General features: G+C 35.4%; 2 protein-coding genes and 1 long non-coding RNA gene across 4 annotated transcripts in view; 2 read left to right on the plus strand and 1 right to left on the minus strand.

Annotated features, from left to right (window-relative positions):
• Positions 1-6,661, plus strand: part of LOC108733798 — a 93,393-nt gene extending 86,732 nt beyond the window's left edge. For both annotated transcript variants that reach the window (XM_025979802.1, XM_025979803.1), the window contains exons 16-19: positions 774-928; positions 1,271-1,475; positions 2,112-2,386; positions 3,936-6,661. In XM_025979802.1, the coding sequence (XP_025835587.1) occupies positions 774-928; positions 1,271-1,475; positions 2,112-2,386; positions 3,936-4,164 (864 nt within the window). In that variant the 3' untranslated portion in view covers positions 4,165-6,661. The remainder of the gene's footprint in view (positions 1-773; positions 929-1,270; positions 1,476-2,111; positions 2,387-3,935) is intronic.
• A 108-nt stretch (positions 6,662-6,769) lies between these two features.
• LOC108733805 overlaps positions 6,770-23,028 on the minus strand; it is a 137,298-nt gene continuing 121,039 nt past the window's right edge. Inside the window, exon 4 of the long non-coding RNA XR_003232178.1 lies at positions 6,770-7,006. This is a non-coding gene — a long non-coding RNA (uncharacterized LOC108733805). The remainder of the gene's footprint in view (positions 7,007-23,028) is intronic.
• LOC108733802 (protein trachealess) overlaps positions 21,304-23,028 on the plus strand; it is a 140,679-nt gene continuing 138,954 nt past the window's right edge. Inside the window, exon 1 of the mRNA XM_018465118.2 lies at positions 21,304-21,652. Coding sequence (XP_018320620.1) covers positions 21,423-21,652 — 230 coding nt within the window. The 5' untranslated portion in view covers positions 21,304-21,422. The remainder of the gene's footprint in view (positions 21,653-23,028) is intronic.

A 23,028-nucleotide genomic window follows, 5' to 3' on the forward strand; every position in this document is an offset into this window, starting at 1 on the left:
TATTATATTTAATAATAAAATATCGAACAAAGTTTCGAAATTAATAAGACTTTATAGTACCTAGGTGCATTTTCTCTTTGTTTTTTCATTGAGAAAAAAACTGCGACAAATTGAAAGATATAAATGTTTTGTTTTATCCGGAAAGTGTGGAAATTAATTTTAGTTTTACCAATATGTATTATTATTAAAATTACCACAAGACATAATGAAATTGTGAATCGTTATTTTCATTATGTCTGGTAGATTTTAGTAACTATTAGCCAATTTTACTGCATGTTTGTACGATTGAACTGTAATTGTCTGCCAAATTGGACCGAATTCGAGTCAATTGATTGGTTGCTGATTGAAAATTGAATTAGAGAGGAATGTGAATCTGCAGTAAAATTAGCCTGCTGAATACTAATGCTACCCCGTCTTTATTTTTTACGTGTACAGTCTGTAGTAATTTAGTTATTAAATTAAATAATAAAAAATTGAATTACTAGCAAGTGACTTTAAACACCAAACGACTTACTGAGTTTTTAGTTAAATAGAAAAAATGTTTATAACTAAGTGTAAGAAAAGTTTGGTTTCAAGTCGAAATACTTTACGAAATTGCTTGAATTTTTAAGAAGTAATGCCACAATAAAAGCGAAAGAGCATAAGGGAAGAAAGGCACTGTCATTGTGTTAGGGCCTTGACGCATTTATTTGACTATGTGCGGCTTTCTCGAAGATGTCATCGTGAATAATTTAGTAATCTCAAGCCTTCTTCAATAAGTGATGTTGTTTCAGACCGAGTTGGCGAATTTGGATGAGTACAAAAAGAAACTACTAACATTCAACGTTTCTGTACATCGTTTTACAACCGAAAACAAAGATTACAACTCCAGTACCCTAAAAGCTGACATATCCGAACTTTATCGTCTATGGAACGACTATCATTCAAGGTAAGTTTTTGTTTTTATCTAAGAAACAAAAGAGAGGAATTTTGCATTCAGGTCAGATAATTAAATGAAATACAAAATTTTCCGTAGGCATCAGTATCCGTGTACCTAATAGTTCATATAAACAAATCAGTTACCGGCAGATGTAGTTGATCTATTTTTGGTTCCAATTACTTCGTAATTACTTCGTTTCATATGTAAACGGGTCATGGTAGTAAAGTTTAAATGTGGAAACCAGTTACGCAATAGAAAAAAATCTTTAGAAAGAATTGAAAACAATTTTCGTCACTTATTCTAGTGTATAAATCACAATTGTGTCCAAACAAACTTTTCTTTTTGTTTCAGCGCAAGTGAACGTTTAATGCAATTAAATCGGCTGCTGGACACGTGGCAGATGCTGGAAAGGAGTTTAGAAAAATTACACGGCGATCTACTAGCGGATGAAAAAACTTTGGGCCTTCTGGATTCTGCACTCCAAGAGGGCTCTTTATCTGACCAAATGGCCGTTTACGTTAGAGAAGTTGCCAAAGTGCTGTCCGAAACGAGACAGGTAGGCTACAGCTTGCTTTTAAAAAACAAAAGTTTCTTCCTAACACATTATCACATAATAAATACAAATTAATTTAATTAGTTTGGAAAATGTTGGTGCGAACGAATTTCATTAAGTTTTGAAAATGTCTTGGAAAAGACTCGTTTGACATCATCATGTTAATTAATTTATCTACAAAAATTTTAAAGATTATTTTTGATTAGAAAACTATTGTTTTCATCTTTCGAACATAGAATTTATTATATAACAAGTTTGAAGAATTATAGCACGATTAAATTTTATCAAAATTTCAAAGATTCGGTTTTGTTCATGCGAAGTTCGTTTGGGTATTGGCAAAAGTGAAAGAAAATTGTTCGGAGTGTTCGAATTAGTCGGTATCTCCTTCTCGTTCCGGATATTCGAGAACCAGAAGTTGCCTGCTTTGTATGCAGGTCGACGCGTTTCATTACTGACGTCGTTCATTTTGGATTTAGAGCATCGGAGATGTCGAACCTTTAAAAATCGGCACCCTTCCCACCACTCCAACCGCTATGATTTTTTTAAGCCGTTCATCTCCCCCTCATCCCCATAAACGTATTTTGAAAAATTTTAAGCACTTAAAATTTTTGGAAAAGAAAAAAGGAATTTTTGTTACAGGAGTCAGATCTTCCGGCAATTTTGACAGAGGGTTCCTTGTCCGATAGTGGAATCTCTGATGAAGGTTCTGAACACGAATTGGGGGAGAGAGAACGTCGCCTGGCATGTATGAGACGCCTTGTGAGACAGTTGGAGCTCGAGATGGCCCCCGATTGTATTGCTCGTACCAAAATGACCGAACGTCTGTTGGCCGCTGAAGAAGAACTCCGAGCATTACAGAAACGTTGCCGATCTCTTATTGTACGCACAGCCGTTACCGCAAGCACACCAGTAAAGTAAGTACATATTAATGTTTTTTTTTTGTTCGTAAAATTTTATATACGAACGGAATTTAAAATTTTTTTTTTTATTTTCCTAAAGTTTTTATCAAAAGAAAATTTTTATTTTCTCTTGTTNCAAAAATTACTCGCAGAATTTGTTTTTTATTACTTATTTTTTGGAGAACGAGCGACAGAAATCTGTCTTAATAGTTTTCTAAAGACTTACAGTTACTTTTTTCGTGGTAACATTATATAGTTTAAAATGAATGGTATGTGCTACTGCTACGAGTACCGTAGGGTACACCATGGTTCATAATAAATAAATAAAAATATTAAAAAAATAACGTAACATTAAATTGTAAATGATTAATTTTGAATGGTAGTTTTTTAAAAAGTAAAAGTCTTGGGGGATTATAGCAAACATTTATTTCCAATTTATGAACTTTTGAGGTTAATTTAATTGCTTAAATTTTGCTACACAAAAAAGGAAAAAGATTTTGAGACAAAACAGAGAAAAAGACGTAATAGTACTGCGGGGATACGAACATTTCAGGCATTTATCATTTGTATAAGAACTCGTCGAGAAAAATATGGAGTAATATATTTGGTCGGTGTTTAAAAAAAATGTTTTCCAAGTCGAGAGGACAAAATGTTCGTGTAGTCGCGAGAGTGAAAAGTATAGTGTAGAAGCAAGCAACCCCGTCGCGAGAATTGACCGAAATTAATTGATTCAAACGAGCCCGTGTCCGAACATAAACATGAGCATAGGATTAATAATTAACACCGAATCATTTCTCGCCAGTAATGCCCTTGTCAGCTGATTTTATACTGGATTACAAGACGGAAACGGGCAGTGTTAAATATTACACTTTCGTTCGTTTCTCTACATGTAAATATTAATAATACCCTTATTTCTATATTGGATGGTTGCTGTGGTCTCAGATTTTTTTTTCTTTTTGTCTTTTTCACACGTGTACTCGTTTGTTAAAACGTAGCACGAACTCAATCGTTTCCTTGTTCGACTGATGGTCTTACAAATTTTTACAACACCGAATCTGAATCGTATAGGCATTGGCGGCGGAACTGGGGGATGAAGGGGGGCCGCTATAGACAGTACATTACAGTTTTTGTTTTATATATAACGATAACTGTCATGTAATGTCACTTTTTAATTTACCGTCCAGACTAACGCTAAAGATATCGGTAATAACGACAAGAAACTATTCCTGTTGCTAATGTATACGGAACCTTAATTGTCTTGGAAGCCTGATAAGGCGTACCGTAATATATTCCCAGAGGCCTATTTTGAACAGTAAAGAAAAAAATTTTCAATCGTTGTTGATCGTACCAATATTTTCGCGATTAAAAAACTAAATGTATTACTTCAACCACCTGGAAATATAATAAGTTTTAATGGGGTTCTTCAGCAGTAAAGGTTCTGTAAGCTAGTGTATATTACTTTTTAATTTTGAGTTGCTTTTGGGCCACCCCAGTCCCCAGTTTCCTCCTCCAATAGTCGAGTCTGTCGAAACAGGTATTTGTAAGGGGTTTTTTCTATTTTCAGTGACCCAATTATTGCGGTCAAGGGAAGTCCGGGCGATCCGGATGACGATCCAACAGCGGTATCATGGTTTAAAAGGGTCGTACGTGCGTCAGTACCATTTCAGTTAGCTATTGTAGCACTTCTCTGTGTAGCGTGTTTACTAGCGCCGAAATGTTGCGACAATATGAACACGTTTTCTATGTCTTTGACACCCCAGTTACGTTACGTGAGGGGCCCTCCGCCGGCTTAATTTAAGTCTTCCGCGTATATTTCGCGTACAGAAATGAAACTTCTTTTTGCTATACAATGTGCGTTTGATTTGATTTGGTAGAACAACCACACCCGAGGCTTTTATTGCCTATATATTTTATTATATTTTCAAATAGAAGGTGTCGGTTATGGTCATGAACGCCTGTTGATTGAACAGTTGATGGTCGACTGACAGCAACTAATTATTTTAATGCTGCTGCAGAAAACAAAAGGCGCCAAGGTGAAATAACATACATATTAATAATATTTTATTATACGAATGAGTTGTGTTTTGGTAATAGTATTATTATGCGTTGTATATACATACATACACAATTGAATTGTTTTAAATACAAAAACAGAAAAGTAATTGAAACGGTTTTGTCTTATATTAAGAAATTGTGAGAGTCTTTTTCTTCGTTTGAATTAACATACACATTAAGGTGGCATTATTTACAGAGTTTATGAAATAAAATTGTAATTTCTATTTTGTATGGATTTCTGAATTTTTGGAATCCTCGAGTGAGAGAGAATGTGTTCTCGACGTAAGTAGTTTTCTACTTTTATAGAAAAAGGGAAATGATAAGATAGATGTCCATTACGTTATTCAATAGAAAATCGTTAGGGTTCGTGGTTACAATTTTATAAAAATGGCCATTTTTACTGTCATCATTAGTATTGGAACGAGTATCATTTATAGCTGCTCATTTAAATGAGAAAATAAATAAAGAATGCATACAGGGAAATGCTACAATGCCTACTACAGGGTGAAATTAGAACTAGTTATTAGTTTTTCCTAACATATGTTTTTGTCATCATCATATCATCGTTATAATGGCAATAATCATCACTTACAGATGATTTCAATATTTATAGTATTAGCATGGGCGTAGTCTACGATTTAATTTCTTGAGAATGGGATTAAATAAGCAACCAAATCGTATAAAAATGCAGATATAAACAAGAGTCGTTCTTTTTTTTGTATTGTTTATTTGAACCCCTAAACTGCTCTTGTCTACGCCCATGAGTTTTAGTCTTATTGTTTGTCACCTATACAATTCGTATATCTACGAGTAATACAAAAGACTTTGTTTCATCGCCAGTTTCATTACAATTTTAAAATAGCCGATTAATTTAAAAACATATTTACATACATAAATAATAATTATTCTGTTGTTTCCGAAATAAGCATTTACTTATTATATGTTAAAAGTAGGTACTGCACTGAACTATGTAGTGCCATTGGAGACTGCTTTATTTACTGGCAATTTTTTAAGCATTTTATTTTACAGAACAAATATACCTTACATATACAAGTGCCTTGCAGTATTTAAAATTAACCGATTCAATTGGCAACTACGTTATTAATTTTGGATAGTATCACTGCCATGTTAGAAAAACTTTAATTACTTAACTCTTTTAATGTGTTCAAAAATTACTCGCAGAATTTGTTTTTTATTACTTATTTTTTGGAGAACGAGCGACAGAAATCTGTCTTAATAGTTTTCTAAAGACTTACAGTTACTTTTTTCGTGGTAACATTATATAGTTTAAAATATACCGCTCAAAATACTTATATTGATTGGAATTAATTATTTTTTTTTAGTAAACAGTGTGCAAAAAATATTTTTTTTAGATGAATGAGCGAATATTTCGATTGTATGATTTTCCTATTTGAGGAAAAATTTTATTAAACTTTTCTAAATAGCACAAGATAAATTTTATTTTTTAATAGCTATAAATTTGAATCTCATGTTCATGGCATGTTTGAATATTTTTGTATTTATTTTTAGAGAATAGTGAAAAAAAAATACAATAAAAAGATACATCATAAACAGTATTTGTCTAAACAAGTTCAGACATTAACTAACGTTTTGTGTTTGATTTGTGTAGAGTACATTTCTAGGCTAGCGTTCTTATAAATAAGGGCTCTACTTAGTGATATTTAACAATTTTTTAAATAAAACGAGTTTGAAGATTTCCTAAAAGAATGCGGCAAATTATTTTGCGATAAAAGCGTATATTTTTTTTAAAGTAATAACTTCGCAAATATTTTCGTTCGTTGGTTGCTGCTTCGAAGGATTGTCTCTTAACAATTTTTTTACAACTAAGAAGTTTTTATATTACCAAATTTCATACAGACTCATTTTTAAGCTAAAGTAAATTTTCCGGTAATTTTTGTTATTTATGATTCTGTATGAACGTTGAATGCCATTTTTTATAACTTCTTTAGATTTTAAATGTCATCAAATTGATAAATCCGAAGTTTTGCGTTAAGTATTTGTTGTTGTTCGTCCCTAAAGTGTATTTTTCCGAGAAACACGACAATGAATAGTTAAGTTCGTTCTACGTATAAATAAATGTTAGAAACAACAGCAGTGCTTATCTAAAACTAAGGAATAATTTTGTTTCGAAACATTATATACTTAGTTAATGAATGTTTGGTTTATAAGGAGCATGTAATGTTGACGATAATAAAGATACAAATAAAAATCCAAGCACCTGAGTTTTATTTAAATTTTATGTTGAATTTTACATAAAAAAATTCATAACAAACAATTGACAAAAAATAAAGAATGAAATTTTTTATTTTTAAACATGTTACACTCTTGCATGAAAATAAGTGTGGTCAATCGTTCGAAAAATGAAATCTACAAGAGGTAAGTACAATTCAATGTTTCTTACATAGTGTTTATTACCAGTTTAAAGTCGCAATGCAGTTCTCAAACTATACCTATATATTATACAATAATAAATAATAATAGTAGATACCTTTATAGCTTGTTGATACGCTAATACGCCATAATAGGTTGTGGACGAAGTGGCTCAATCACTCCCGACATCTGAAAACAAAAGAAAAAAATATAAATAAAAAGCTAGAGATTAAAGTAGTCAACGTTTACTTAAACATGTGATTAACTTATTTTTTACAATTTAAATCGAAATCACGAGGCGGCTAGACCAATTGAGTTAACCGAGGATGACTATATTTTTCTTTTGTATGTATGAATTCAATTTCTCATTAAAAACATTAATATTTTTTGTAATTTTTCTCAATTTTTTTGAAAAACCCATCTTTTCAATTTTAGACCGCCTTTTTCTAGATATCGCAATCTTGATGTGGATATCTTTTAGGTTTCTACCTCTCTAAACTGGAACTACAGTGTAAACTCTTTATAACTCCTTAAAACGTCGAAATTGCTTGACTTTGGTTGGTTTATATTGTTTTCTATACAATATTACACTGTATATAGCGTCACGCTCACTCTATTTAACGACAACAATGCGGCATTATAAATCATTGAGCAGTACTCTCTAAGTTGCCGAAATAGATAAGAACTGCAGCTGTGTACGTTGTTGAAGAAGACGATCCTGTCCCTCCACCAAGCATCAAACAAGCGCTTGATTAAGCGAAACTATTAAAAAAATACTTTTTATATAGTCAAATTGATCCAGCAGTATTTCAAGATATGAGTAAGATACGTAACAACATACAATTAAAATATTGGAGCAGCAAAAAACATCAGACGAAAATAACAGGCTATACGCAATGTATGAATAATAATATTCGTGTGCAAAATGTGTACTGTATTGGTAAATGCATATCATTATAGAATAGTAAAATAATATCTTTTATTTCTCTCCATTTAACGACCACTCTTTATAACGCCGAAAAATGTTCAGTCCCTTAAGTGTCGTTATATAGAGTTTACACTGTATATNCCATTACGTTGCACTGAGGCCTTTTAACTCTTGTCTCGCAGAAACTAGTTTGCTGCTCCTGCGGTTATCCTGGAAACAGTCCCATGACTACATCACATTACACCCATTCTCTCTCGTTTCATATCTCACTTGCACATTTTAATTACACAGTACGAATAATGGTGGGCATTACCTACATAAAAGAACATAGATTATCTCTCTTTCCAAACCTAAATACCAGAACGCAACAAAATTAAACCCGACGCGGTGCCCACATCTTGTTGCACGTTTTTTATCTTCCCTTGTAAGGATGTTCCTGAAGCAAAACCTTTGGAATCTACGTGGACGTGGATGGAGATATTATAAAGCTAACACAGGTACGTAGTTGGGAAGAGGGGCCGTAGGGGCTGAAAGAAATTTGGGAGTCTTTCTCAAAATTTACCTAAATATAATGTCCAAAATGTCAAAATGAAACTTCTGTAGACTTTGTGACCGTTACTTAAATTTCCCTGGGCTATTCTGATATTTCATCTTTAATGATTATTGGAGAGCGATGATACAGAGCGGGTAATGTTTTTACCCAGTAATTATTGGATTCCTCAAATGTTTCCGATTTTTTAGTGAAACATTGTAAATTAATGACTGGAAATGGTATATAGATAAAATCCAGGGGGGGGGTTAAGTCTGGAGTTCGGGTAAGCTATAAATGGATTCCATCTCGATCATATGTTGCTGTCAAAAACTCATGAGCAGTTACACTGAAAATGCGCTGATGCATCATCACCATCATTAGTAAATATCAAAATTAGTTTTCTTGAAAAACATTTATTGTCCTGTATCTGTCATCGGAAGAAGCGTTTGAAGAAGGTTAGAAATGAAGAAGTATTAGAAAGAGTAGAAGAACAGAGGACTATGGAGGTAATAAAAAATAGGCGATGATAGGACACCTTCTCAGGCATGAAGATCTAGTCAGAGACATATTAGCGACAGAAACGGAAGTTAGGAGGGGTAGAGGTAGACCTAGATTAGATTACTGTACGCAAACAGTAAGGGTGGTGGGTTGTTCTAGTTTTAGGGAAATGCGATGATTAGTTTAGGATAGGAAAGAGTGGAGGTGCGTGTCCAACCACTCTTAGGACTGACAATCTTATGATGATGATGAGCTATCATCGGAAAGGAAAAGGTTAGAAGCGTTCGAAATGTGTTGTTACCTGCGAATGATGAGGATACCGTGGATAGAGAAGGTTTGAAATGAAGAGGTATTAGAAAGAATAAGTGAACAAAGGGCTCTATAGAAGTCAATAAGAAATAGGCGAGGTAGATTGATACGACACCTTTTCAGACATGAAGGTCCACTTAGAGACATATTAGAGGCAGAAACAAGAGTAAAGAGGAATAGAAGTAGACCTAGATGTGGGTTGACCTGTCATCATCATAAGGTCGTCAGTCCTAAGACTGGTTGGACACACACCTCCAATCTTTCCTATCCTGAGCTAATCTTCGCATTTCCCCAAAACTAGAACATCCCAGATGCGTAACTATTTGCGAACGGTAATGTAATCCTGTACCTGCACCATTGAAATAAAGCGATTTTTCGAAAACCACCAAAGGACGAAATTCTCTTAAAATAATCCAGGAAATAACGCTTTGGTTTAAATTTGTAAACTACACAAAGAATAGAAAGGAAAATGTATAAACGAATAAATGTGATATTGAATAACTAACTTTAAGAAAAAGGTGTGTTTTCGTAGTGAACCATTGGCAAAGTGATATGTGTGTTTCGAAATGCGACATTTGAGTTACCAAATCAAAAGGTAATTGTCCAAGGCGAATGGAGGAGCCGGCCGAGCAGAATTGCAACATTACTATAACCGTCGTCGAATAATAAGAAAAATAGCGAAATTGTTTAATGGCACGGCAATTTTAAAATGTGAACATATACCCATAAGAAGTCCAATCCTGTATTTACTCCTCACTGTGAAGAAGGCGGTCACTACCTTGTCATTAGGAAGCGAAGTGCAACACCCACTTCGACCACTACGCATTCTTTCGGTAATTGATTCTACGTTAGCGTGCATTATTTTAAGTTATTAACCTTTGCGCTCAAACTACGGCGAATTCTCTTCATGTTGTTATTGTTGCTGGGGTCCCTATGTGAAAATGAAAATGACAACCAAATGGAAAATTGTCTGCTTCATACGTGTAATTTTCATTCCCGACGTTCATCTAAATCGTCGTTTGGTCGTTGAAGTACAAACGTTGTACTTGTGACTGTTTGATTTTAACGTAGTTTATCAATCTTAGAATAAATAACATTGCAAATAAATAAATATCTTTATCACTTGAAGTGGTTCAGATTGGTTGTTCTCTTAAATATCATATTTGGGATAAAAAAGTAAATACTAACTTTCAATGGTAATATTTTCATAATTCCTTAATGAAAATAACAACCGCTTAGGAATATACAGGTACCTATATATAGATACCTAAATAACGGTAAATATACTAATTGAATGTCAACCAAAATTTAGATCATACTTCCCATGTTCGGAAACTAATGATACTATCAGTCGGAAATACAATTTTCAAAATTGAGAAGTTTCTATCTCACAGTTTAAAAAAATCGAATACGTAAAGTAGAATTTTGGGTACCAATTGGTATGCTTGGTAACGGAAATTTGTAAATAAAAAATATTCAGGATAAATAATCAACTAATGTAAAAATAAATCAAATTAACCAAAATCTTGATACAATTTGGTTCGATCAGGTGAAAACTTAGCCTTTGTTAAAAAAGACATGATAATGGTTTTACCAGGGCGTACATATACATGGATAAAAATAAGAAAGAGGTTCCAAATTGCCAATAGGTTACTTAATATGTTACATAACTTATGTATCACGAAAGTATATAGGTACTTATTATTAATTTGTCGCCGATTCTTTTGGATTATCAATTGTTAGGAAAATTGTTAAACAATTCGTAACGGTAGTAACAGCGTAGGCGATTCTTTTCATTGAGGAGGTGGAGGATAAAGAGACTTGGCATACAGCCGTGAGGAGGTGAATAAGAAGAGGAAAAATGGGGGGAAAAGAGCAGGAGGAGGGTGGCATAAAGGATCAAGCAGGCATCCGGTGCTAGGCACGTAGCTTTTTGTTAGTTAGCATTCGAGTCCTCAGCTTTTACGCTTGCAGCCTGTAGAATACGTACGTACTCGCAACGCATATTAACACGCACATCGGGCAACGCCACCTACGACATCACTTGTTGCTCATGCTTATCCTAGACGAGAGCTACATTTCCGGCCTCTTAAATATATGCCCAAAGAGAGCGTGCAATGGGACTAAAAGAAGAGTCCAAAAGGACTCCGCGAAAACACAGCTGATATTATCGAAGTCGAAATTCATGACTGGAAGATGTAAACCACTACCGAGAATACTAAGGGCATCTGCAACATAGGAAAGGCAACCCCTTTCTTCTTTCTTGCAATTAGGATACCACGTTGGTATCGACACACTATCTATTACAAATTAGTTGGAAATTTAAGTTTTTATAGCAATTAAATACTTTATGAAAAGAAAAAACTCTCTTTGAACCAAAGTAGATAGTACTTTTTATAAATAGCTTATACTCATTACTTGGTTTAAGAGAAATGATACTTAATGTACGCTATTGAGTAAGTAGGAACTTGTGTTTACTTGTTTCGTTTCCATTCAATCCATAATCATATATATCTCTAGCCATCTACCAGAAAAATGATAATTCCTTATCAAATTAACAATTATATATCTACGTTACACAAGTATTTTAGTTGTTTATCGGATATGTGAGGTCAATAGGATTTTTAGTGGATGCAATAAATCTTGTACGGATTATACTTTTATTAGAAATTTTCCTGGAATCGAATCGTTATTGAAAGCAGTAAAATTTACGATTTATCGGTAGTGATATAAAAAACATCAAGCATTCAAATAGGCATGTGGAAGTATTAATTTATTGGACAGTATAATGACAGTATGTAAGGGTGTCTCTATTAAGTGATTCGTATACTGAACACGTCTTTTTGGAATAATATTGTCAGGTAGTGATTGTCATGCATGTAGCAATCGGTCGCCATTTGTAAGTTATTACCCACTCGGGTCAAAGCTGAGACCCATCCAAATACCGTAATTAAACAAGTTCACTTGCATAACAGCACTAAGTTCATGTTAAAGTAGAACTTTTAATTGCGATTCCATTTGGAGACTTCGGAAAAGTAGCTAACTTCAATTTATTACCCGCCAACTTTAAATTACTAAATCAATTGCATGTAGGTATATCCTTATCTTAAAACTTAAGACTTAAAGTACCTGTTCCTGTTAGAAACATTTGTCACAGAGATAGCGTTTTGTTTTGTAAACGTTTCCAAAGTTCGAGGAGCGTTTTTTGACCACAATAACGTGGCTCCATCAGTATTCAAAGGGTACATTGCTTAAAATGCTTGTCACGAATAAGTCCGTTCATATTTTGGAAAAGTGAATGAAAGGTGGTATTGTATAAACAACTCAGGTGGACGACGTGCTTTGTAGATGTAGACGATCAGATAGACCCGCTTCCTGTCTTCATACTACAACCACAAGGAAAATAAGCTCTTAAATAAAAAAGGTTGTTCCTTGCTATGTACCTTTACACCCAGTAATAATTTTAAAGCACAGTAGCTACTTTTTTTTCTTACTTTTGTGTCTACTGTCCTCCCGTGATACATGGTTACAGCTTTATATTAAATTACGGAAAAACATAAATCAGCAAACAACAAAAGAAAAGAAACCCGAGTCAAAATCTTGTCTCAATGTTTAAGATCAAAACTTTAAAATTTTCAAACAAATGAATAAAAAACACCACTTATGTACTGAATCTTCTAGTTTTTGTGGATAAAAAAGAGAAGTCACTATTCCTACTTAATTTGATCATTATAAGAATAATAAAATTTGGCAAACAAATCAATTTTATAAAATATAAAGATGCATAGATACCCTTGCATGAAACTGATCAAAATTGGATGAAATAGAAGGTATTGGGATACAGGATCATCGATTTCTAAATTTCAATCGGGGCTTCTAGAGAAACGATCAACACAGAGAGGATTTTAGTTACTGTTTTTTGATAAAGAATCGTCGACTTCTACATTTCAATCACAATTTCCAGTGGAACGACGACACATACAGGATTGTAGCTACTGCTTTTTTGATACAACATCGTCCACTTCTATATTTCAATCGAGGTTTCCATTGCAACGACACCGTGACGATTATACTAGCTACAGCTTTTTGATACAGGATCGTCAATTTCGGAATTAGAGGTTTCTAGAGGAACGATCGACACAGAGAGGATTCCAGTTACTGTTTTTTCACACAGGATCGTCGATTTCTAAATTTTAATCGGGGCTTCTAGAGGAATGACACTGAGAGGATTGTATTAGCTATTGCTTTTTGATACAGGATTATCGACTTCTAAATTTCAATCGTGGTTTCCAGTGGAACGAAACTGAGAGGATGAAAGCTGCTGCTTTTTGGTACAAGATTGTCCACTTCTTAATGTGAATCGAGGTTTCCACTCGAATGACATAGAGACGATTGTATTAGCTATTGCTTTTTGATACAGGATCGTCGACATCTAAATGTCATTAGAAGATTCTATTGGAACGACACCGAGAGGATTCTAGCTATTGTTTTTTGATACAGGATCGTCGACTTCTAAATTTCAATCAAGGATTCCAACTACAACAGTAAGAAAGGATCAGGGTCGACAGCAGTATGAAAATGGTCCCCATCAGGAGTTCAATAAGTTTTTCAAAAAAAATTATCAATCTTATTAATGTTCCTTAAAGAAACAAATTAGTACCTTCATAACCAGAAAATACCAAAAAAATGCTTCAAATGCAGTGGCGGACCTTAGATATTCGGGACCCGATTTAAGAGCCTCGATTCAAAGAAAAAATAAAAGGCAAACTGTAAAATTTCTTTGATTTCGTAAAAACATCTTTTCGTCAAAATATGTCACCTTACGACACTGCCGCCCTTTTACATATACATTTTAATTTGCTTGAACTACTATAAAGAACGAAGTTTATCGTGTTCAAAGTTCAAATTTGAAAATTAGGTAAAGAGGACCCCAAATCGTTCTTGTCCAAATTTGTACCAAAATCCAAAGTTTCAAAGAGTTTGATAGAAGGTAATTTTCCGTAAGGACGAGGTCCTTTGAAAATTGGTTCAAAAGGACCCTAATTTTTATATTCTTATCAATCCTACTCCTTTCTAGTATCGTTACATGTTCAGTTGGGGTGCTAACTATTAGAATATATGACGGGTCAATATAATCAAACAAGTATGTGTTAACAGCAGCAAAAGTAAAAAGTAAAAAAAATGTAATGCCAGTAAGGTTGACAAATTGCTAATGTAATTATATAAAAAGAAATAACAATGCGGTCTGGTTTTGTACGTTTTCTAAAACCAAAAATGGATCTCGTGTTAATTCACGCATAACGCATATTGATTTGTTTGATCTCACACTTCCATTACGTTGCACTGAGGCCTTTTAACTCTTGTCTCGCAGAAACTAGTTTGCTGCTCCTGCGGTTATCCTGGAAACAGTCCCATGACTACATCACATTACACCCATTCTCTCTCGTTTCATATCTCACTTGCACATTTTAATTACACAGTACGAATAATGGTGGGCATTACCTACATAAAAGAACATAGATTATCTCTCTTTCCAAACCTAAATACCAGAACGCAACAAAATTAAACCCGACGCGGTGCCCACATCTTGTTGCACGTTTTTTATCTTCCCTTGTAAGGATGTTCCTGAAGCAAAACCTTTGGAATCTACGTGGACGTGGATGGAGATATTATAAAGCTAACACAGGTACGTAGTTGGGAAGAGGGGCCGTAGGGGCTGAAAGAAATTTGGGAGTCTTTCTCAAAATTTACCTAAATATAATGTCCAAAATGTCAAAATGAAACTTCTGTAGACTTTGTGACCGTTACTTAAATTTCCCTGGGCTATTCTGATATTTCATCTTTAATGATTATTGGAGAGCGATGATACAGAGCGGGTAATGTTTTTACCCAGTAATTATTGGATTCCTCAAATGTTTCCGATTTTTTAGTGAAACATTGTAAATTAATGACTGGAAATGGTATATAGATAAAATCCAGGGGGGGGGTTAAGTCTGGAGTTCGGGTAAGCTATAAATGGATTCCATCTCGATCATATGTTGCTGTCAAAAACTCATGAGCAGTTACACTGAAAATGCGCTGATGCATCATCACCATCATTAGTAAATATCAAAATTAGTTTTCTTGAAAAACATTTATTGTCCTGTATCTGTCATCGGAAGAAGCGTTTGAAGAAGGTTAGAAATGAAGAAGTATTAGAAAGAGTAGAAGAACAGAGGACTATGGAGGTAATAAAAAATAGGCGATGATAGGACACCTTCTCAGGCATGAAGATCTAGTCAGAGACATATTAGCGACAGAAACGGAAGTTAGGAGGGGTAGAGGTAGACCTAGATTAGATTACTGTACGCAAACAGTAAGGGTGGTGGGTTGTTCTAGTTTTAGGGAAATGCGATGATTAGTTTAGGATAGGAAAGAGTGGAGGTGCGTGTCCAACCACTCTTAGGACTGACAATCTTATGATGATGATGAGCTATCATCGGAAAGGAAAAGGTTAGAAGCGTTCGAAATGTGTTGTTACCTGCGAATGATGAGGATACCGTGGATAGAGAAGGTTTGAAATGAAGAGGTATTAGAAAGAATAAGTGAACAAAGGGCTCTATAGAAGTCAATAAGAAATAGGCGAGGTAGATTGATACGACACCTTTTCAGACATGAAGGTCCACTTAGAGACATATTAGAGGCAGAAACAAGAGTAAAGAGGAATAGAAGTAGACCTAGATGTGGGTTGACCTGTCATCATCATAAGGTCGTCAGTCCTAAGACTGGTTGGACACACACCTCCAATCTTTCCTATCCTGAGCTAATCTTCGCATTTCCCCAAAACTAGAACATCCCAGATGCGTAACTATTTGCGAACGGTAATGTAATCCTGTACCTGCACCATTGAAATAAAGCGATTTTTCGAAAACCACCAAAGGACGAAATTCTCTTAAAATAATCCAGGAAATAACGCTTTGGTTTAAATTTGTAAACTACACAAAGAATAGAAAGGAAAATGTATAAACGAATAAATGTGATATTGAATAACTAACTTTAAGAAAAAGGTGTGTTTTCGTAGTGAACCATTGGCAAAGTGATATGTGTGTTTCGAAATGCGACATTTGAGTTACCAAATCAAAAGGTAATTGTCCAAGGCGAATGGAGGAGCCGGCCGAGCAGAATTGCAACATTACTATAACCGTCGTCGAATAATAAGAAAAATAGCGAAATTGTTTAATGGCACGGCAATTTTAAAATGTGAACATATACCCATAAGAAGTCCAATCCTGTATTTACTCCTCACTGTGAAGAAGGCGGTCACTACCTTGTCATTAGGAAGCGAAGTGCAACACCCACTTCGACCACTACGCATTCTTTCGGTAATTGATTCTACGTTAGCGTGCATTATTTTAAGTTATTAACCTTTGCGCTCAAACTACGGCGAATTCTCTTCATGTTGTTATTGTTGCTGGGGTCCCTATGTGAAAATGAAAATGACAACCAAATGGAAAATTGTCTGCTTCATACGTGTAATTTTCATTCCCGACGTTCATCTAAATCGTCGTTTGGTCGTTGAAGTACAAACGTTGTACTTGTGACTGTTTGATTTTAACGTAGTTTATCAATCTTAGAATAAATAACATTGCAAATAAATAAATATCTTTATCACTTGAAGTGGTTCAGATTGGTTGTTCTCTTAAATATCATATTTGGGATAAAAAAGTAAATACTAACTTTCAATGGTAATATTTTCATAATTCCTTAATGAAAATAACAACCGCTTAGGAATATACAGGTACCTATATATAGATACCTAAATAACGGTAAATATACTAATTGAATGTCAACCAAAATTTAGATCATACTTCCCATGTTCGGAAACTAATGATACTATCAGTCGGAAATACAATTTTCAAAATTGAGAAGTTTCTATCTCACAGTTTAAAAAAATCGAATACGTAAAGTAGAATTTTGGGTACCAATTGGTATGCTTGGTAACGGAAATTTGTAAATAAAAAATATTCAGGATAAATAATCAACTAATGTAAAAATAAATCAAATTAACCAAAATCTTGATACAATTTGGTTCGATCAGGTGAAAACTTAGCCTTTGTTAAAAAAGACATGATAATGGTTTTACCAGGGCGTACATATACATGGATAAAAATAAGAAAGAGGTTCCAAATTGCCAATAGGTTACTTAATATGTTACATAACTTATGTATCACGAAAGTATATAGGTACTTATTATTAATTTGTCGCCGATTCTTTTGGATTATCAATTGTTAGGAAAATTGTTAAACAATTCGTAACGGTAGTAACAGCGTAGGCGATTCTTTTCATTGAGGAGGTGGAGGATAAAGAGACTTGGCATACAGCCGTGAGGAGGTGAATAAGAAGAGGAAAAATGGGGGGAAAAGAGCAGGAGGAGGGTGGCATAAAGGATCAAGCAGGCATCCGGTGCTAGGCACGTAGCTTTTTGTTAGTTAGCATTCGAGTCCTCAGCTTTTACGCTTGCAGCCTGTAGAATACGTACGTACTCGCAACGCATATTAACACGCACATCGGGCAACGCCACCTACGACATCACTTGTTGCTCATGCTTATCCTAGACGAGAGCTACATTTCCGGCCTCTTAAATATATGCCCAAAGAGAGCGTGCAATGGGACTAAAAGAAGAGTCCAAAAGGACTCCGCGAAAACACAGCTGATATTATCGAAGTCGAAATTCATGACTGGAAGATGTAAACCACTACCGAGAATACTAAGGGCATCTGCAACATAGGAAAGGCAACCCCTTTCTTCTTTCTTGCAATTAGGATACCACGTTGGTATCGACACACTATCTATTACAAATTAGTTGGAAATTTAAGTTTTTATAGCAATTAAATACTTTATGAAAAGAAAAAACTCTCTTTGAACCAAAGTAGATAGTACTTTTTATAAATAGCTTATACTCATTACTTGGTTTAAGAGAAATGATACTTAATGTACGCTATTGAGTAAGTAGGAACTTGTGTTTACTTGTTTCGTTTCCATTCAATCCATAATCATATATATCTCTAGCCATCTACCAGAAAAATGATAATTCCTTATCAAATTAACAATTATATATCTACGTTACACAAGTATTTTAGTTGTTTATCGGATATGTGAGGTCAATAGGATTTTTAGTGGATGCAATAAATCTTGTACGGATTATACTTTTATTAGAAATTTTCCTGGAATCGAATCGTTATTGAAAGCAGTAAAATTTACGATTTATCGGTAGTGATATAAAAAACATCAAGCATTCAAATAGGCATGTGGAAGTATTAATTTATTGGACAGTATAATGACAGTATGTAAGGGTGTCTCTATTAAGTGATTCGTATACTGAACACGTCTTTTTGGAATAATATTGTCAGGTAGTGATTGTCATGCATGTAGCAATCGGTCGCCATTTGTAAGTTATTACCCACTCGGGTCAAAGCTGAGACCCATCCAAATACCGTAATTAAACAAGTTCACTTGCATAACAGCACTAAGTTCATGTTAAAGTAGAACTTTTAATTGCGATTCCATTTGGAGACTTCGGAAAAGTAGCTAACTTCAATTTATTACCCGCCAACTTTAAATTACTAAATCAATTGCATGTAGGTATATCCTTATCTTAAAACTTAAGACTTAAAGTACCTGTTCCTGTTAGAAACATTTGTCACAGAGATAGCGTTTTGTTTTGTAAACGTTTCCAAAGTTCGAGGAGCGTTTTTTGACCACAATAACGTGGCTCCATCAGTATTCAAAGGGTACATTGCTTAAAATGCTTGTCACGAATAAGTCCGTTCATATTTTGGAAAAGTGAATGAAAGGTGGTATTGTATAAACAACTCAGGTGGACGACGTGCTTTGTAGATGTAGACGATCAGATAGACCCGCTTCCTGTCTTCATACTACAACCACAAGGAAAATAAGCTCTTAAATAAAAAAGGTTGTTCCTTGCTATGTACCTTTACACCCAGTAATAATTTTAAAGCACAGTAGCTACTTTTTTTTCTTACTTTTGTGTCTACTGTCCTCCCGTGATACATGGTTACAGCTTTATATTAAATTACGGAAAAACATAAATCAGCAAACAACAAAAGAAAAGAAACCCGAGTCAAAATCTTGTCTCAATGTTTAAGATCAAAACTTTAAAATTTTCAAACAAATGAATAAAAAACACCACTTATGTACTGAATCTTCTAGTTTTTGTGGATAAAAAAGAGAAGTCACTATTCCTACTTAATTTGATCATTATAAGAATAATAAAATTTGGCAAACAAATCAATTTTATAAAATATAAAGATGCATAGATACCCTTGCATGAAACTGATCAAAATTGGATGAAATAGAAGGTATTGGGATACAGGATCATCGATTTCTAAATTTCAATCGGGGCTTCTAGAGAAACGATCAACACAGAGAGGATTTTAGTTACTGTTTTTTGATAAAGAATCGTCGACTTCTACATTTCAATCACAATTTCCAGTGGAACGACGACACATACAGGATTGTAGCTACTGCTTTTTTGATACAACATCGTCCACTTCTATATTTCAATCGAGGTTTCCATTGCAACGACACCGTGACGATTATACTAGCTACAGCTTTTTGATACAGGATCGTCAATTTCGGAATTAGAGGTTTCTAGAGGAACGATCGACACAGAGAGGATTCCAGTTACTGTTTTTTCACACAGGATCGTCGATTTCTAAATTTTAATCGGGGCTTCTAGAGGAATGACACTGAGAGGATTGTATTAGCTATTGCTTTTTGATACAGGATTATCGACTTCTAAATTTCAATCGTGGTTTCCAGTGGAACGAAACTGAGAGGATGAAAGCTGCTGCTTTTTGGTACAAGATTGTCCACTTCTTAATGTGAATCGAGGTTTCCACTCGAATGACATAGAGACGATTGTATTAGCTATTGCTTTTTGATACAGGATCGTCGACATCTAAATGTCATTAGAAGATTCTATTGGAACGACACCGAGAGGATTCTAGCTATTGTTTTTTGATACAGGATCGTCGACTTCTAAATTTCAATCAAGGATTCCAGTGAAACGACACAGAAAGGATGGTAGCTACTGTTTCTTGATACAGAATCGGCGACTTCTAAATTTCAATCAAGGATTCCAGTGAAACGACACAGAAAGGATGGTAGCTACTGTTTCTTGATACAGAATCGGCGACTTCTAGATTTCAATCAAGGATTCCAGTGGAACGACACAGAAAGGATGGTAGCTACTGTTTCTTGATACAGAATCGGCGACTTCTATATTTCAATCGGGACTTCTAAAAAAAAGAATGACAGAGGATTGCAGCTACTGTTTGACGATATAGGATCGTTGACTTCTAAATTTCAATCAAGGATTCCAATGGAACGACACAGGAAGGATGGCAGCTACTGCTTCTTGATAGAGGGTCGGCAACTTCTAAATTTCAATCGGGGCTCCTAGAGGAATGACACAGAGAGGATTGCTGCTACTACTTTTGGTACAAGATCGTCGACTCCTAAATTTCAGTGGAGGTTTCCAGAGAAACAACACAGAGGGGATGTTAGCTACTGTTTTTTGATACAGGATCGTCGACATCTAAATTTTACTAGAAGTTTCTAGTGGAACGACAGCAAAAGGATTCTAGCTACTGTTTTTTGATTCAGGTCCGTCAACTTCTAAATTTCAATCGAGGTTTTCAGTGGAACGACACAGAGAGGATGGTAGCAATTTTTTAGTACAGGGTCGTCGATTTCCAAATTTCAATCAAGGTTTCTAGTGGAATAATACAGAGATGACCTATTTTCAGATACAGGATTTTCGGAAAAGATTTGTATGATGAGGAAGTCCTTATAGTTAGAGTGATGAAATAGTTCGTACCTATGGAATGAAAAAAAAAATGATTTGGGGACTGGTGAAGTGAATTTCAATCGATGTTCGAGGTTTCCAGTGGTAACGACATGAGGAGGGTGATAGGTAACCCCGTACAGGTGTTTGAAATAGAGCAAGATCAAGACGACGGTGGACGTCGCGGACCGCGTCGCCGACGCTGGGCCGCCTTGAGTGGGAGTATCGGCGGCGCGGAGGGTCGGGCCATGCGATATTGGGCCGGCGACCAAGTCACGTGCACCAGGCCACGCACGCGGCCAAATCCGCGGCTCCGCCTCCAGATTCTTCAGTCATTCAGCATCCTGCGATCAATGGCTGAGTGTCCGCGGCTTCTGTCACATGTGCTCGCGACCACGTAAAAAGATCCACCAAGACAAAAATTCACGAGCGACGTCGCGCGAGTGTCATGCGTCTTCTCAGTGAGTGAGAGTGGGTTGTTGGTTTATTGATGCACTGCAGTGTGTCCCGATCCTTGGTCGAGCTGGAGCACCCGGGGGGATTTGCCTCTTCGCCGTGGGCAGCGGTATTGGGCCACCATCATACGGCGGCCGCCGCTGCCGCAGCAGCCGCCGCCGGTGGTATCATGCACCAGGCGACAGAACACCATGGATACGCTCCCGCACACCACCCTGCCACTCCGATGGAATTGCACATGTCCCAGGCATTCCCTTATTACCGGTGAGTGACCAACTTTCTTCTTCTTCCTCCTCATCTTCTCGGTGAGAAATACCAAGCCACATGGGGGTAAACTGGTTGAAATCGTTTTTTCTTGTAGTGGAATCACCCCGTGCCACTTGTTGCTTATTTGCATCTGCCGACGACTTCTGCCACGTGATAAATTTACTCCTGTTGGGGCACGTGCAGGCTCAGCTTGATGTGGACGGGGTTAACTAGTTTTGTAGTCTTTCCGAAACGATCAGCATTTCTTTTGCTCTTTTTAATACACTTTCAAACGTTCATATTCATTTATCCAATATCCTTTCTCTATTCTATGGCACAATTTCCAATACTGTCCAAATCAGTATTCATGCCCAGGAGATATCAATGATCCTTAAAATGCTGCATATCCTGATTAACTCGGCGACATTTATTCTTTTATTAATATCTACAATACTGTCAGATGAAGAATTTCATGAAGTACGTAATCATTGAGGAGACATTCCTGACCTCATCCGAAGAATCTTGGAGAATCATTGAGTTTACATCTACGCTATGTCATCTTTAACAAAAGAGACCAAATTATTTAACACTGTTATGTCAGTTTCTCTCTCTTATCTCTACCTATATTAATGCTTCCGTTCTATCATTTAACAGCCCGGTTATAACTTAATTTAACGCCATTAGTGGGATACCCACTTGCTTCTTGACGCTACACATTTATAGGTGCCGTAAATAAAATTAAGATGTATTTGACGATTCACTTACTCCTTATCTAATTAGTTCCAAACTTGAGAAACATCTACAGGCAAAAGAAAAATATTTAACAAAAAATTTGTTACAGAGATGTGTGTAGCTTGTTTGTTACGCGGTCCAAAATAATTTCTCGAATTACAAGTGATATTTTCAATATTATTCTGTTTCGTAAGGAAGCCAATATTTTATGAGCAGTGACAAAGTATGCAAAATAAAACGGTGACAGTTCAAAGCATAACTGAATTATTTAACTTTCGTGAATTCTTCCAATCAGTTGTGAATCGGCAAAAATCAAACGTTTTTCATTGGTATTTAAATTTTGGTAAAGTAATTACGTCGGTAAACACGCAATCCTGTGTTCTCCGAACGAGGAGCTGGCCGCGGTCAGTTGGGACATGTGCTTCATTTGTCTTTCTAATGTTCAAACAAAATTATTAGTTACCCTTACTTTCTAATGACCGAGAGCCTCTACTGTTTAAGCAACAGCGGACTTCACTTCTTTTGTTTCAACATATCCTCTTCTTTTTCGTCTTCAAACAATATTTTACGACGCCGCGCCGCTAACGAACACAGTGGCGTTGTAATTATTTTTATTTATTTATTCAATTCTGACACACTATACCTCTCTATCTATTATGTAT

This window comes from Agrilus planipennis, unplaced genomic scaffold, assembly GCF_000699045.2.
Source record: "Agrilus planipennis isolate EAB-ADULT unplaced genomic scaffold, Apla_2.0 scaffold11, whole genome shotgun sequence".
In the NCBI taxonomy this organism is placed as follows: domain Eukaryota; kingdom Metazoa; phylum Arthropoda; class Insecta; order Coleoptera; family Buprestidae; genus Agrilus; species Agrilus planipennis.